This window comes from Anthonomus grandis, chromosome 4 (assembly GCF_022605725.1).
Source record: "Anthonomus grandis grandis chromosome 4, icAntGran1.3, whole genome shotgun sequence".
Taxonomy (NCBI): Eukaryota; Metazoa; Arthropoda; class Insecta; order Coleoptera; family Curculionidae; genus Anthonomus; species Anthonomus grandis.
In genome coordinates, this window is record NC_065549.1 from 34,193,605 (window position 1) to 34,208,134 (window position 14,530).

Below are 14,530 nucleotides of genomic sequence, written 5' to 3' on the forward strand. Positions count from 1 at the left end.
TAAAATTGCTAGTCACTATGTCAATACTTACCAGCTCATTAGTTGTATTGTATGTGCTAACCATGGCGATATAGGCGGCTAGCAGATACCGCCCAATCAGCCCTCGCATTTTTATTACTTTTTATGAAATGTGTTTTCTCCATTTATGCTAGTCATGCTTTCAGTAGAGCCCATATTTATTGCACTGTCTATTCCTCTGTTTCATGTTGTCTTTAGAGCCTTGAAAACGTCATTCGTTTGGTAATGAGGTTCTGAAATTAAAAATATCTTTCATCATTTATTTGAAATCACTTGCAAATACAGGGTGATTGATGGTTAATGGTGCCTTAGACGTTTACAGAAAATGGAAAATTGAATTTTATTGAAAATTTTGCATCATGGATTTTAGCTGGTGATCTAATGACTAAAAATATTTTTAGCGATACAGTGTTGCCGCTTATATAAAAAAATAATAGCAACTTTGTTATTTTAAAAAGAATACTCTATATATTATTTTATTTTCTGATCCGCTATCATTTTGTGATTGTTTTTGTATAAGTTATTCCTATACCTATCTTTAGTGGTTTTCGAGAAATTAATAATTTTTTTTAATTTTTTGACCAAAGCATAGCTTTAAATACATTTTTATTACTACGGCACTGGAACGCGCAGAAAATTGAAATTATAAACGTAATTTACGAAAGTATTGTACATTAGTTTTTACTATAAAAATTTGTTTTACGTTATACAAAATTGCTCAAAATTAATGATTTTACCGCTAGATATAAAAATTTTGATATGTGCATTTTTTTCAATGGAACATATTGTATTATATAACATATTCTAAAAGGAAATTAAAATCCCTCTCTAACGAGGTAAAAATCACTAATTTTGACCAACCCTGTATAATGTAGAACAAATGTTTATAGTGAAGGCTAATGTACAATACTTCTGTAAATTACGCTTATAATTTTAATTTTCTGCGCGTTCTAATGCCGTTATAATAAACATTTATTTGGAGCTATGTTTTGGTCAGAAAATAAAGAAAATAATTAATTTCTCGAAAACCACTAAAAATAGGTATAGGAATATCTCATACAAAAACAATCATAAAGTGATAGAGGATCAGAAAATAAAATAATATACAAGGTATTCGATCTAAAATAACAAAGTTGCTACTACTTTTTTATATAAGCAGCAACGCCGCATAGCTAAAAATATTTTTAATCGTTAGATCACTAGCTGAAACCCTTGATGCCAAATTTTCAAAAAAATTATATATTCTGTTCTGCGTAAACGTCTAAAGTACCATCAACCATTAATCACCCTGTATATCACTATCTATATTTAGGCCGTTATACTAAAAAGATAAACACGTCAAAGATATTTTCAAGGGAGTTATTTTGTAGGCTGGAATTTGGTTAAAATGAGGTTGAGGAAGTGGTCTGGTGTAAGGCTGAACGGACTGCAGCCAATTGACAAATTTGATAGACCTGCGTGGAAAGCTTTATTGGCTATGCATCTCCTTAGTCCTAAATTAGACGGTTTAGAATAGAAACACGTTTATTCCACTGTTTTTGGGTGTGCTTCTGTTTTCTTTCGCTCTGGACTTTCTATTCATTCTTTTGCGTATTTATTCTATTTCTTTTCTATCTACTCGAGCTTAATCCAAGATATGTAAGCAACGTGCTAAGAGATGTATGACCGTAAGGAGAAATACACAATCGCAAACGTTTCCTCTGGAATATCGGACGACTAGAGTGTCTAGAATATCTAGCCTTATCCAAGTATGCGATTCTTCTTGCGGGGACCGCTACTTTCAATTCACTCGTCAGACCAAAGTAAAGAATTAAACAGAATAAAAAACCCCCTTCCTCTTGATCTTGGTCCGCAATGGCGGGATATAAGACCTCAGAGCCCGTTATCTCTAAAAAGAATACAACTCTTATTCCCGGGAAGTCTGATTCAATAGGAAATGCAGTATACATCTCACAAATACAGTGTGGCCCAAATTGGGTGTACATGTATGGGTATGTATTGGGTGTATATGTATGGGTATCTTGGAAACTATAAGAGATAGAAAATTGGTTAAATGAGGAAAGTTGTAGGGCATTTAGTTACAAATTTAGTGCCGCTTTCAGAATGATTTTATCTTCTTCCGATTTTAAAATATTTGGAAAAAATTTAATTTTTGAAAAAGGGCTGTTTTTTTTTCAACGTATTTTTTTTTTAATTTTATTTTAAAATCTGTGAAAACATTATTAGGACAACATTTTAAGGACAACGCATACCTAAATTCAGTTTTTGTTTTCGACATTTCGGTTCTGAGATTCCATCCTCAACTTCTTTTTTTCTTATGGCGGCCATTTTGTTTTTTTGCTAACTTAAAAAGATCTTTTTTCCCTTTAAAATGATTTATAACACTTTATAAAAATATTTTATTCTTATGTCAAAAAGTTACAAAGTTCATTTCAAAGCGGAGTTGGCCATGAATGCGGAGGCCATGACTACGGAGGGCATTTGTCGTATAAACAGTTATTATTATTTAATGATTTAGCATAATTCACTAACAATTCTGCAAAATATTATTTATTTGATTAAACTTCTTATCTTGTGTGGCCATGCGATATACCAGTGAAGAAAATTTTGACATATTGGAATAATGTAATACATGTAATAGGATGTAATATGTAGTATAGCATGTATAGCATGTAATAGCAAATCTTGCAATCGCCAGATATTTAGAACTGTATCCTGAGAGACAACAGCCAGGTCCAAGATTATTCGCTAGGCTTGTCATGAACCTTAGAACTCATGGACGTTTTGAAATACCAACGCCAGAAAATTATCAAGGGGACAATGAAGCTCGCGATGAAAATATTTTAGACCATTTTATTACGAACGCGAAAAAATCGATCCGAAAAGCTGCAACTGATATGAATATACCAAGGACTACCATTCAAAGGGTCCTTAAAAAAATAAATATCGACCATATAAACCTACTATTGTTCAAGGTTTAAGGGATACAGACTACTCAAGACGATTAGAATTTTCAAACTGGTTTCTAAGGCAATGTCAAGAAATACCTAATTTCAGCAGGAAAATTATTTGGACCGACGAGACTTTTTTTTAGCAATTGCGAAGTATTCAACAGGCATAATTGTCATTTTTGGGCCACTGAGAATCCTCATGAAGTGGCTAAACGTCAGCTACAAGTAAGATTTCGATTTAATGTATGGTGTGGTATGTACGGTAAGGTAATTACCCACTCCACAAAATTTTTTCTTCAAGTAAAATGCTATAATTGTTTTTAGATAATCACCTTATTATGCCCTTTATTTATAACCAAACACTGACGGGTCAAAAATATTGAAATCTTATGGAAGAGCAGATTACCTGCCGTAAGAGCTGTAATACAAATACGGAGTAATGTGTGGTTTCAACAGGATGTCCTGCACATAATACTTGGGACGTTTAAAATTTGTTAACGCAAGCATTTAACAACAAACATATCGCGAACCTCGGTGCTATAAATTGGCCAGCTAGGTATCCAGATATTACACCCCTGGATTTTTATCTTTGGAGATATGTTAAAAATGAAGTTTATAAGTTTGAACCTCCTGCGACTCTCGAGCAACTAGAGCCCAGGGTTCGAAATGTCTTAAATAATATAAATAGAAACACCCTGCGCAAGATAACTAGAAGTGTTATTAAAGAAATGTGAAAAATGTTTTAACAAAAATGGCCGTCATTTTAAATAGTTTAATTTAATATTATTATTACAAGTAGTTAATTGTTTTATTTAGAAATTACGTAAAAGTATAAGTTAGCAAGTTAGTAATTTAATAATAATTGTGTGTCCGACAAATTACCAATAAAAGTCATGGCCAACTCAGCGAAAAATAAACTATTTAATTTTTTGACGTAAACATTAAATATTTTCATAAAGTATTACACATCATTTTAAAGGGAAAAGATCTTTTTAATTTAGCAAAAAAAAACAAAATGGCCGCAATCTGTGAAAATCTCAATGAAATCTCAGAACCGAAACGTCGAAAACAAAAAGTGAATTCAGATATACATTGTCCTTAAAAAGTTGTCCTAATAATGTTTTTACAGATTTTAAAAATAAGTCGAAATACAGACAAAAAAATACAGCCTTTTTTAAAAAATGCAACTTTTTCATTTTTTTTCAAATATTTCAAAATCGGAAAAAAGATAATCGTTCTGAAGGCGTCACTAATCTCTTATAGTTTCCAAGATACCCATACATGTACACCTAATTTGGGCCACACTGTATATAGCTTTTTAGGCTGAAGTATTTACAATACTTTTGGATAGCTATTACCATAATTAATTCATTTATTTATTCAACTACAAGTCAGCCACAAAATGTCTTCCTTAAAATTAAATTGACGTGATTATACATATTTTTAGATTTTCTGTAGGGGCTAAGCTATAGAGGGTGGTACGTTTTCTGTGTACCTTAATTATCACATTGTATTTAAATAGACTTAGATACATACGTTGTTTATGTTTTTTTGTAAATTTAACTTTTCTCGACTTGATTTAGTAGTCTATAATACTGATATCCTGGGATAATTAGAAAAAAATTGAGATTGAGAAATATAACTGTTTTTTTTTAAGAATTATAGAACTGCAAAATGAAGTGAAACACACATAACTGATGTCAATTGCCATTATTTGAAAGATAACTCTAAAATAACTCTTTACTTTTCATTTGAATATGATTTCCGGCATTTCGCCTCCACTGCTAGGTTGGAGGAAGTCTAATCAAGTAGTCCAACTTACGATAACTTTTTGGTTGTGGCACCTGCGGTATGGCGTATTGAACCATTTTGTTCAAACTATAGCTCCTCCACTTTAAGGGTGTTTAATTGTGGTACAAAAAGATTGGGGATCATGATTCTGTAGCTGTAACGCTCTGGTCAGCATAATTTTTAAAGTATTAAAGCACACTATTTTGTTGGACTACGTACTGGTAATATTTTGATGATTTATTCACTCTAATTTCAGTAGGTTTCTGTAAATTTTGATATTAACACCAATTTGTTGTTTGTCCAGCTTCAGTTCTTGCACGAGTTGAATTTTGAAAGCCCAAATTTTTTCCGTAAAAAGGAGGATAACAGCTATAATTATTAAGCATAGTGCTGGATGGACTTAGGCTTCCTCAATAATTCGTTCTATTGCAGCTACATCATAAGAAAATGATCCATGGTTACTCTAACTAATTACTTCGTTAGACGATTATGCCGACCATCAAATGGATGAGAAGCTATATTATTCAATATTTCATATTAAAAATAAAGAAAATTATTAAGTTTACTTTTTTTTAAATGTTTAAAACTTTTTTCCAAAATTGTTCAGCTCTCAGCTATTATGAATTGGTAAGCCAAACTGAACAGAAAACAGTCAAAGAGTGTTGTTAACTTAAAATTCTATATTTTCAAAAAAAAACTTTATTACAAGACACTGAGCGCTAACATCAAATATTTGCAAATATTGAAAGAAGTCCTAGTTTTTTTCTGTTCAATCAAACTAGTAAAATATGAAAAAATCATAATAAATACCTTTACACTTGTTGCAATAAAGCTCTATGTATTGATCTGTAGGAACAGATATTAGTAGAACTACAGTATAATGAATTTTAAGTAACAATATTTAATAAATAAAATAATGATTACTAATAAATCACGATCCAATAAAACGGATTTATAAACCTTTATAATAGGAACTCTTAATGGAAAATCCCCACTAGATTTGGAAAACTCAGCAAAAATATTGTAAAAACTAAGCAAATTTTTTAAGTTGTTCATATTCTTGAAAGCATATAAATGAACGTAATTTCTTTAAATATACAGGGTGTCAAAGGAAGAATAATTATTGTAGCCTAAAATAATAAAACAGTTTTACCACTAACCAACAATCTTTTTTATTTATTATAATAATTATAAATTTAATAATTTATACACGATTTTAGCGTCTTCGGGAGAAGATTACAACTACAGTTTTATTTCGTTAGCGAAACACGTGTCAGGAATAAAATAAAAAACAGTTTTGGTTAGTGGTAAAACTGTTTTGTAATGAGTGTCACACCAAAGGTTTCAACCATAGGATTATTGTAGCCTGTTCCATAATTGCCTTCATTTTTAAATTTTAGTCTTTTAGTTCAGCTTGGATAATGTACGGGTTTCTATATATTATTTTTATAATATATCTGTCTTGTAAATATCAATAACAAGAATTTCTACAACTAGCTATGATGTAATTTTAATGAGAGTTGATTTTATAGATGAATATAATCACAATATATTTAATTTGAAATTTTCTATCTCTATATTCCTACAAAAATAACTGTGCAGCATCCGTATTTACTGCAGATATTAAATTTGGTAGTCTATCTTCATACGCCACAAATTACACTATCATAGTTTTTTAAAAGTATAATATAATGAATATCTTTTACACACCTGAACATTTTTTAGGTGTTATTGCCTCAGCTATTTGCTTTAACTTGTTCTTCGAATTAAATTTATCATGTCCAAAGTTATATTGATAGCAGAGCATAGGATAGCAGAGAACTCAAAATTATTTCCTGAGTGACGCTATAAGCATCCTTTTGGATCGCTCAATTTGTTTTTTTTTATTTTAAAGTACTCAGTTCTGTTTTCAAGGTCTTAAAATATCTCTTCTGAATTTGTGAATCTCTTTTAACAAACTGTGTGAAATGTCTTAGTGAGGTCTAGAAAAGCTATCATTAAAATTAAAAAGAACAAAAAAGTGCATTCGAAAAATATTATTTAAAGTGTAAAATATTATATTTACTTCTAAAATATATGTTTTCCCATTTAATTAAGAAAATAGATTTGCTGCAATAATTCAGCTACCTACATGGTAAATTTATACTTCATAAACAATGGTAAATAACTTAACGGCAGATTCTTTTAAATAAAAAATGAGGTTAAATTTTCCTAGTCCGAAAGTCCAAGGCAACCAAGATGCAGGGAAATACACCTAATAAATTTAGCAATTATTTTTCGTTTTTCACAAAATTTGGACAATGGGTTTATTGTTATATGGCAAATCTTAAAATTAATTTTTTTTAAGATTATGTCATAGAGAGAGCCACCAGCAATATGGCATAATTTAATTTTTTATTTAAATATGCATAGTTTTGGTAAAAAAAGGAACATTTTAAAAATTTTACTACGATTAGGAAAATTTAGCTTAACCTGATATTTTTTTAAAAGGATCCTGTTAACTTAATTTACCATTATTTATGGGACACTGTATACGCTCGTAGAATATCTGAAAAAACAAGCCTAACATCATATATTTAAAATGATTTTATATATGTAACTCCCTTGTGTCATATATAAAATTTGTAAGTAAATTTAACCTTTCATTTTGATCATGTACTTACTAGGTGTGGCATAAAAGTAATGAAACTGATTTTTTATTTATCAAAATTTTTATTTTTTTTTACATTAATATTATTCTGTTCAGAGTACTCCTCCTGGGCAGCTACACATCGATAGAGACGTTTTTCTAAAGGTTGGTAGTAGTTCTGAAAGTCTTCAATCGATATGATCACTTTTAAATATTTTCTAGTCAGTCAGGTCAAGTCCTCAAGTAGTGCTCTTAAAATCAATTTGTCAGTTTAGGAAAAACGATCAAGACACAGAAACTGATTTCAGGTGGATAGGAAGGATGGGAAACCACAAGAATGCTTTTTGAGGTTAAACATTTTGTGGCGGATGGGGCTGCCTAACATTGAGCATTATCATAATGGAGTGGATACATCACATAAAACGTCGAGTATTTCTAAAGCTGATTTATTACAGCCTTAAAAGGCTAAGCTTTTCTAATATTTCACCGTAACAAAAATCAAGTTAGAGACTTCAGTTCTAAAGATAAATAATAAATATATATTTATCTGTAGTGTCTGTTCTGATGCGAATCACTCTTTTTCTAAGCGATCTGGACATCGCTATAAAAAAACTTAATTCATAGCTTGTCCTAGAAGAACAAATTTTTGGGGATGACTCTCCCTCTGTAAAAAATAAATCAGCATTAATTTGATTTTCGATTGGCTCATTTGCTCAGCTAAAGCTTTTTTTGATCGAGAAGAGATCTGAGTATGCCAGTTCTTTTTGTCTTTAAATGATATTTAAAAATCCACTTGTCAGTACTCCACATTTTACTTTTCTATTTTGTGTTACACAACGCACAAACAAAACTCAACTTTACTAATAGCAGCCAAAAAATCACATAGCTAACGGAAGGTGTCGAAACTCCCATTGAGCAATAGGTGGCAGTAGTGATTACTTTTATGATTACTTTTATGCCTCGTACTGAAATATTTGGTAGCAAACTTTTTTACTGATAATGAAAGTCATATTTTTTTCTTATTCGCTAATGCACTTCACATTATAGCAGTAGAATGCTCACATAACCAAATATAATTTAACTTTTAACACGCTTATGGATCTTCAACATCAATTATTCCTACAATTACATCTAAATTTAACGTTGCTACTTTCAAATCTTACATAATATTTAAATTTGGCTTTATTCATTTAATGGTATTCATATGAACGTTTACTTTGCATTGCTAATAAATTATTGCTTATTTTAATGAAATTACATTACTCGTTATTATTTTAATACCATGATTCTCTAAAGATATATTTACTATTACCGAGTTTCTAATGATCATTTGCGAATATTAATTTTGCTTCTTTTATACTGCTTTCGTAAGGTCTTCCTTTTGTTTTAAATAAAACGCCCTATATATATATTTTTCTACTTTTAGAATTCTCCACAACTCTCTTTGTTCTTATACCTATGTCTTTAAATCATGACAATTGTTTCGCTAAAAAATTTTTAAAAGCCTAAATATTATATTCAACATAAGTCATTAAGTTAAACTAATATACTTATTATACTTCAATTATAAGTAAAATTTATTTTCTTGTATGTTGAAGTGTCCATTGGCCAACCGGCAATGATAAAGTCTCTCAGGAAATTCTTCAGGCATTAAGTTTTAAAATGCTTTGGTGACAAATTGGGTTGTTGAAGCCAAGACTACCCTAAAATGGTCTATCTTTCTTTATTTACAAACATTTTAGTATATCAAATCATTATAAATACCACAGATAAGTAGGCATTGCTTCGGGATAAAAGTACTCTTAATTGAGATAACTTTTTAATTTTTAACTTGTATTTAATTTAATTATTGTTATTACTTTAGCAATTATTACCAATATAAAAAAATCTTTTCTAAACCAAGTTTTAGCTTGAGTATAGGAAAGTGTTTGTCGCCCGTTTGTTCTAAATTGTCATGGCAGAGTTACAGGAATTTTGTTTATCTCACCACACTTTCTTTATAGGATTCCTTAAGCGAAGTGATCAATCATTTTAAAAACTAGGAAACTTTAAAATAATATGTCAATTACTTACAATATATAATAGAAAAATAGTGATTATCAAAAGTAACTCGAAATAAATAAAAGTAAAAAAAATATGGTTTCTTTTGAAAATAAAAATGCCTTGAATAAATCTATTTGCGGTATATTCAGTAAAAAATCAAAAACAAAGCATGAACTGAGATCAGCAACTGTTCACAAGACTCTTTTTTAAACTGTATGATTAGTAGATACTTGAAGCAGAGTCAAATGATTCAAAAACTCAAATCAAGAAATATCAACAGAAGAACTGATCTTGGAATTAATTAATATTTTTAATGTAAGAAACACAACAAACTATAAAAAATATATTATATAAACAAACTATTTATATAATATGGTTGCCATTAGATGAAACCATTTATTATAATTTTCACTAAAATGAACAATATGTAGATTAATGTATACGTTAAATACTTATAAGTAATATTAATAGTTTGTTCTCATTTTTAATATTATTAAGATAAGTTTTCTATAACAAAATTTCCTTAATAGTTCAGTCTGTCTGATCTACTGTGAAGCTATGTACCGATTAAAATTTTGAATTTAATGTGAACATTTATTTGCATGTTAAGTACCTGTAGAAATGTATGAACTTATATATGTTTGTTTTTCACTAGTTTTAAATTATATTATATGATTAAACTTGTTTTAAATTAATCATCGACCACTTTTAAGGTTGGTTTTTGCTGCTACTAATCTATTTAACCATCATTTCTAAAGTTTATTTACTGAAGTCTTATATGCCTAATCTTTTCTAATAGTTCATCACAACAAAAAATTTAGTTGCGTTAAATCTGGCGACTTAGAAGGCCAGTTCCAAAGAGGTTTTCGTGTGATTTCACTACTACAGCGTGCAAATTGCGTTAATCTAAACGACATAAGAAATTTAGATCTTCTCCAATTTTTATCATTTTATTTTATTTCTATTATGTACGTAGGTTTAGTTACTATAAGTGTATTTGCAGATAATATTTTAGAGGTTTAAAATCTATTATAAAATTAATTTACTTTTTTTCACTTAGCTTACATTTACACAACCTGCCTTTAAAACCTATAAAAGATAACATCCTGAAAGTCAAGATTTGAACCGAAATAATGAGCAATTAACAATCATACATATTCATATTTGAAATTAACTACTATTTGTAGCAAAATGAAGGTATTTTTTACCATACATGTGACCTTTACACAGTATGTGGCAGAAATTTGAAGGATTTTAAAATTTTGCAACGACGGCATTGTTCGAGAAGAATATGAGAAGAATAGGGCGTCAAAGATAATATACTGATAAAAATAATTACGAAAGAAATCATATATGTCTTCACATAAGACATATGGTTTATTATTTTTTGCAGGCAGACTTCCTTTTTTTTATAATACCTTGATAGAAAAGTATGGGTAACATAACTTAAATATAATTTTAATAAACTATTACACCTTTTATTCAGATAATATATTATAGTTATAATACCATCATTTTATTTCTAGTTTTGGATGTAAATATTTTTACGGACATGATATGCTACATGCAGGAAATAAAAAAAAACAGCCTTTGAAGCTTTTTGAAATTTGCTTGGACTTGCTGTATAAAGATGGCGAAACACGTGTCATCTGGTTGAATATATTTTAGATGCGAGACTTATGACTAAAGCTTCTATTTTTTATACAAAAACAAAATATTTTACGAAGGAAGAGAATTGTGGAATTAGCCTAGATAGTAGAACTCCTTTGATGTTTCTCCAAGATCAATAATAATTACCATACAGGATATACTAAAGACACTTTATTTCAACTCCTTTAGATTGATAAACGCCCAGAAGAGAATAGTCCCGCAGTCAACAGGCACCACCACGCCCATTAGGACCATTGGCTCTTCAGAACCATCCGAATACAAAACCTGACGCTCCAACCAAGGCAACGAACCAATAGCCATCGAACAGAACAGTTAGACTTACCTAAATTTGAAAATAGGTTTTTTCTTTTTAGGATGAGATAACACAAGCTCCGCTTAATGCATACCGCGAGGTGAAGAGCGGATTAAATCAGATAAACTTAGCTACTAGTTATTATTAGCTGCATAATGCTGTACAAATGACCTAAGATAACAAACCTCAGGACTTACTATACAGCTTTTATTACAAGCTTGCCTAGACTAATGGAATATATTAATTTAAATGAAGCTCTTTGGCATATAAAGTATACAGTGCTTTCTTTCAAAACGATCCACCCTTAATACCTTTCTTAAAAAAAAAAGAAAAAAAAAACACGTCAAATTAGATATACAGAGGGACGTTTAATTATGCATTTACTGAAGTTCTGTCAATCACCTCCTCACCTCCAGCTAACCTTACTTTAATATGTCAAATGGGAACCCCCATCGTGTGATACATCATAGTAAGCAGCGTAAAATTCTCTATTCAACAGTACAAAAAAAATTAAGTCGGTAAATGTATAAGCAAATAGTTAGCGAAAATGTCTAGAAATAATGAATATTTTATTTACGCCAAACTTTGGTATTTTAAATGAATACTTTTAGTGTGGTACCTACATCATTTTAAAATTCTTACATTTTTTATAATAGATCATCAAAAAAAAAATACAAGCAATTTAGAAGTTAAAATGTGTGGTAACAAACAGATTTGAAGAGACGCATGCCAAGTTGAAGTACTAGGACAATTTGCTATGAATCCAACTTTGTCTATACCAAAGACCGCAAAACTAACAAATATTTCCACTGGTTCAAAAAAATACAAGCAATTTAGAAGTTAAAATGTGTGGTAACAAACAGATTTGAAGAGACGCATGCCAAGTTGAAGTACTAGGACAATTTGCTATGAATCCAACTTTGTCTATACCAAAGACCGCAAAACTAACAAATATTTCCACTGGTTCCGTACATAAAGTTTTAAAAAAAAATAAGTTCTTTTCTTATAAAATTCATATTCTTCATGAACTCGGAGAAGATGATTTTGATAGGAGAATTCAATTTTGTGAAGTGATGTGCCAGTGAATTGACGACGATCCCTATTTATTGAAGAACATTTGCTTCAGTGACGAATCGACCTTTTTTTTAAATAGCCTGGTGAACAGACATAACTGTAGATACTGGGATAATGAAATTCCGCATGTTTTTCGGGTAGGCCATACCCAATATCCCCAAAAAATTAATGTTTGGGCAGGAATTTATGGGAATGAAATAATACCGGGCCATTTTTTTTGGAAGAAAATTTGACTGGCGAAATTTATTTAAACCTTTTAGAAAATGCAATATACCCTTCCATCATCCAATCTATGGAAAATCAAGTAGATCAACATGATGCTATATTATTGAATGAAAATAATATACATTTTCAGCAGGATGGAGCTCCCCCACTTTGGTAGTTCGAGAGTGGCTTGATGAAAATTTTCGAGAAAAGTGGATTGGCAGACGTGGTGCAATCGAATGGCCTGCGCGGTCTCCGGACCTAACCCTACTAAACTTTTTTCTTTGGGGCTACTTAAAAAGCAGTTTATAAAACCCCACCTGAGAGTATTGAGAATTTAAAAAATAGAATATTTTAAGAATCCAGAAAAATTAGCGGGCAGACCCTTGCCAATGTTCGTAAGGAGTTTGAAAATAGGCTTTTTTATTGTCTTGCTAATAACGGCGCGCATTTTGAACATTTAATAATATAAATTTGTTAAACTAATTAAATTTGTTTTTCTACCCTACCGATTTACACTTTAATTGTTTCTTAGTCAATCAATTTTATTTTTTTTTACAACCATTGATAGCATAATGAATGCCCTTTAAAATAATGTATCACACCATGGGGTAGCCATTTGACATACCAAAGTTTTATATATTTTATATTTATTATTTTATTTTTTTTGCTACCGTTGAATAGAGAATTTTACGCTCCTTACTATGATGTATCACACGATGGGGGTTCCTATTTGACATATTAAAGTGAGGTTAGCTGGAGGTGAGGAACTGATTGACAGAACTTCAGTAAATGCATAATTAAACGTCCCCCTGTATATCTAATTTGACGTGTTTTTTTTTTTTTTTTTTTTTTTTTTTTTTTTAGTTATTAAGGGTGGATCGTTTGAAATGAAAGCACTGTATAATAATAATAAAGGTCTTTATTTTAAGCCCGGTGAAGTTCAGCATAGCTGTTATTAACCTAGCACACAAGCAAGTAAATTACATCAAGTTAACATAAATTATAGCAACTACTAACAAAGCATCAAAAACAAAATACGATTTCAAAATAATGAAAACTAAATAATTAATTCCACATAAATAAATCCAACTAAATAAATTTAATAACCAAAGTAAACGAGCTAAAAATTATACTATAATTATATGCAGGGTGCCTTACGAGGTAAGTGACAATATTTCACTACGTGTTCTTTAAATATTCGAAAATGTCCCATGAACATGGGTCCGCAAATTCTTCCTTGCCAAGATATGAGTTTTTTTAAATTTAATAGTGTTATTGTACCGAAAAGTACATGGCTAGAATAAATATTATCTCTAGTATGAGGTTCTATCAACACCAAGTAACCATGACGGAGTGCCATGAATATTTTTTTTTTGTTTTCATGGATACTTCTTTCGTTTGTTATTCTGTTACAGTAGTTGTGTCAGTTTGATAGAAATTTGCACCAATTAGTGTCATGTTTATTTTTACAAATGAAGAATACGCAGACATGCTGCTAGTATACATGAACATGTAACGGAAATGATAGAGCAGCAGTGGTTGAATACTGCCGCAGCTTTCCAAATCGAAGAATTCCTGATCGACTAGTATTTGGGAGAGTGTCTTATCAACTGAGAGCAATTTCCAAATGCTTCTCTCATACATCCATCTGCAGCTGCCCACAATGTAATACTGGATAGTGTTCAACGGTCACCATCAACTAGTGTTCGTAGAATATCAAGTCGCACTGGCTTTACCCGAATGACTGAAAGGAGAACAATGCATAACTTTGGTTTATACTCATTTCATTTGCAACCAATCCAAGCTCTGGAGCTCACCGATGTGAACTCTCGTATGCACTTCTGTAATTGGATC

At 30.5% G+C, this 14,530-nt stretch overlaps 1 protein-coding gene across 1 annotated transcript in view; it reads right to left on the reverse strand.

Annotated features, from left to right (window-relative positions):
* Positions 1 to 14,530, reverse strand: part of LOC126735613 (A disintegrin and metalloproteinase with thrombospondin motifs adt-1-like) — a 224,637-nt gene that overhangs the window by 190,292 nt on the left and 19,815 nt on the right. The window contains exon 2 of the mRNA XM_050439673.1: positions 32 to 251. Within this exon, the coding sequence (XP_050295630.1) occupies positions 32 to 109 (78 nt within the window). The 5' untranslated portion in view covers positions 110 to 251. The remainder of the gene's footprint in view (positions 1 to 31; positions 252 to 14,530) is intronic.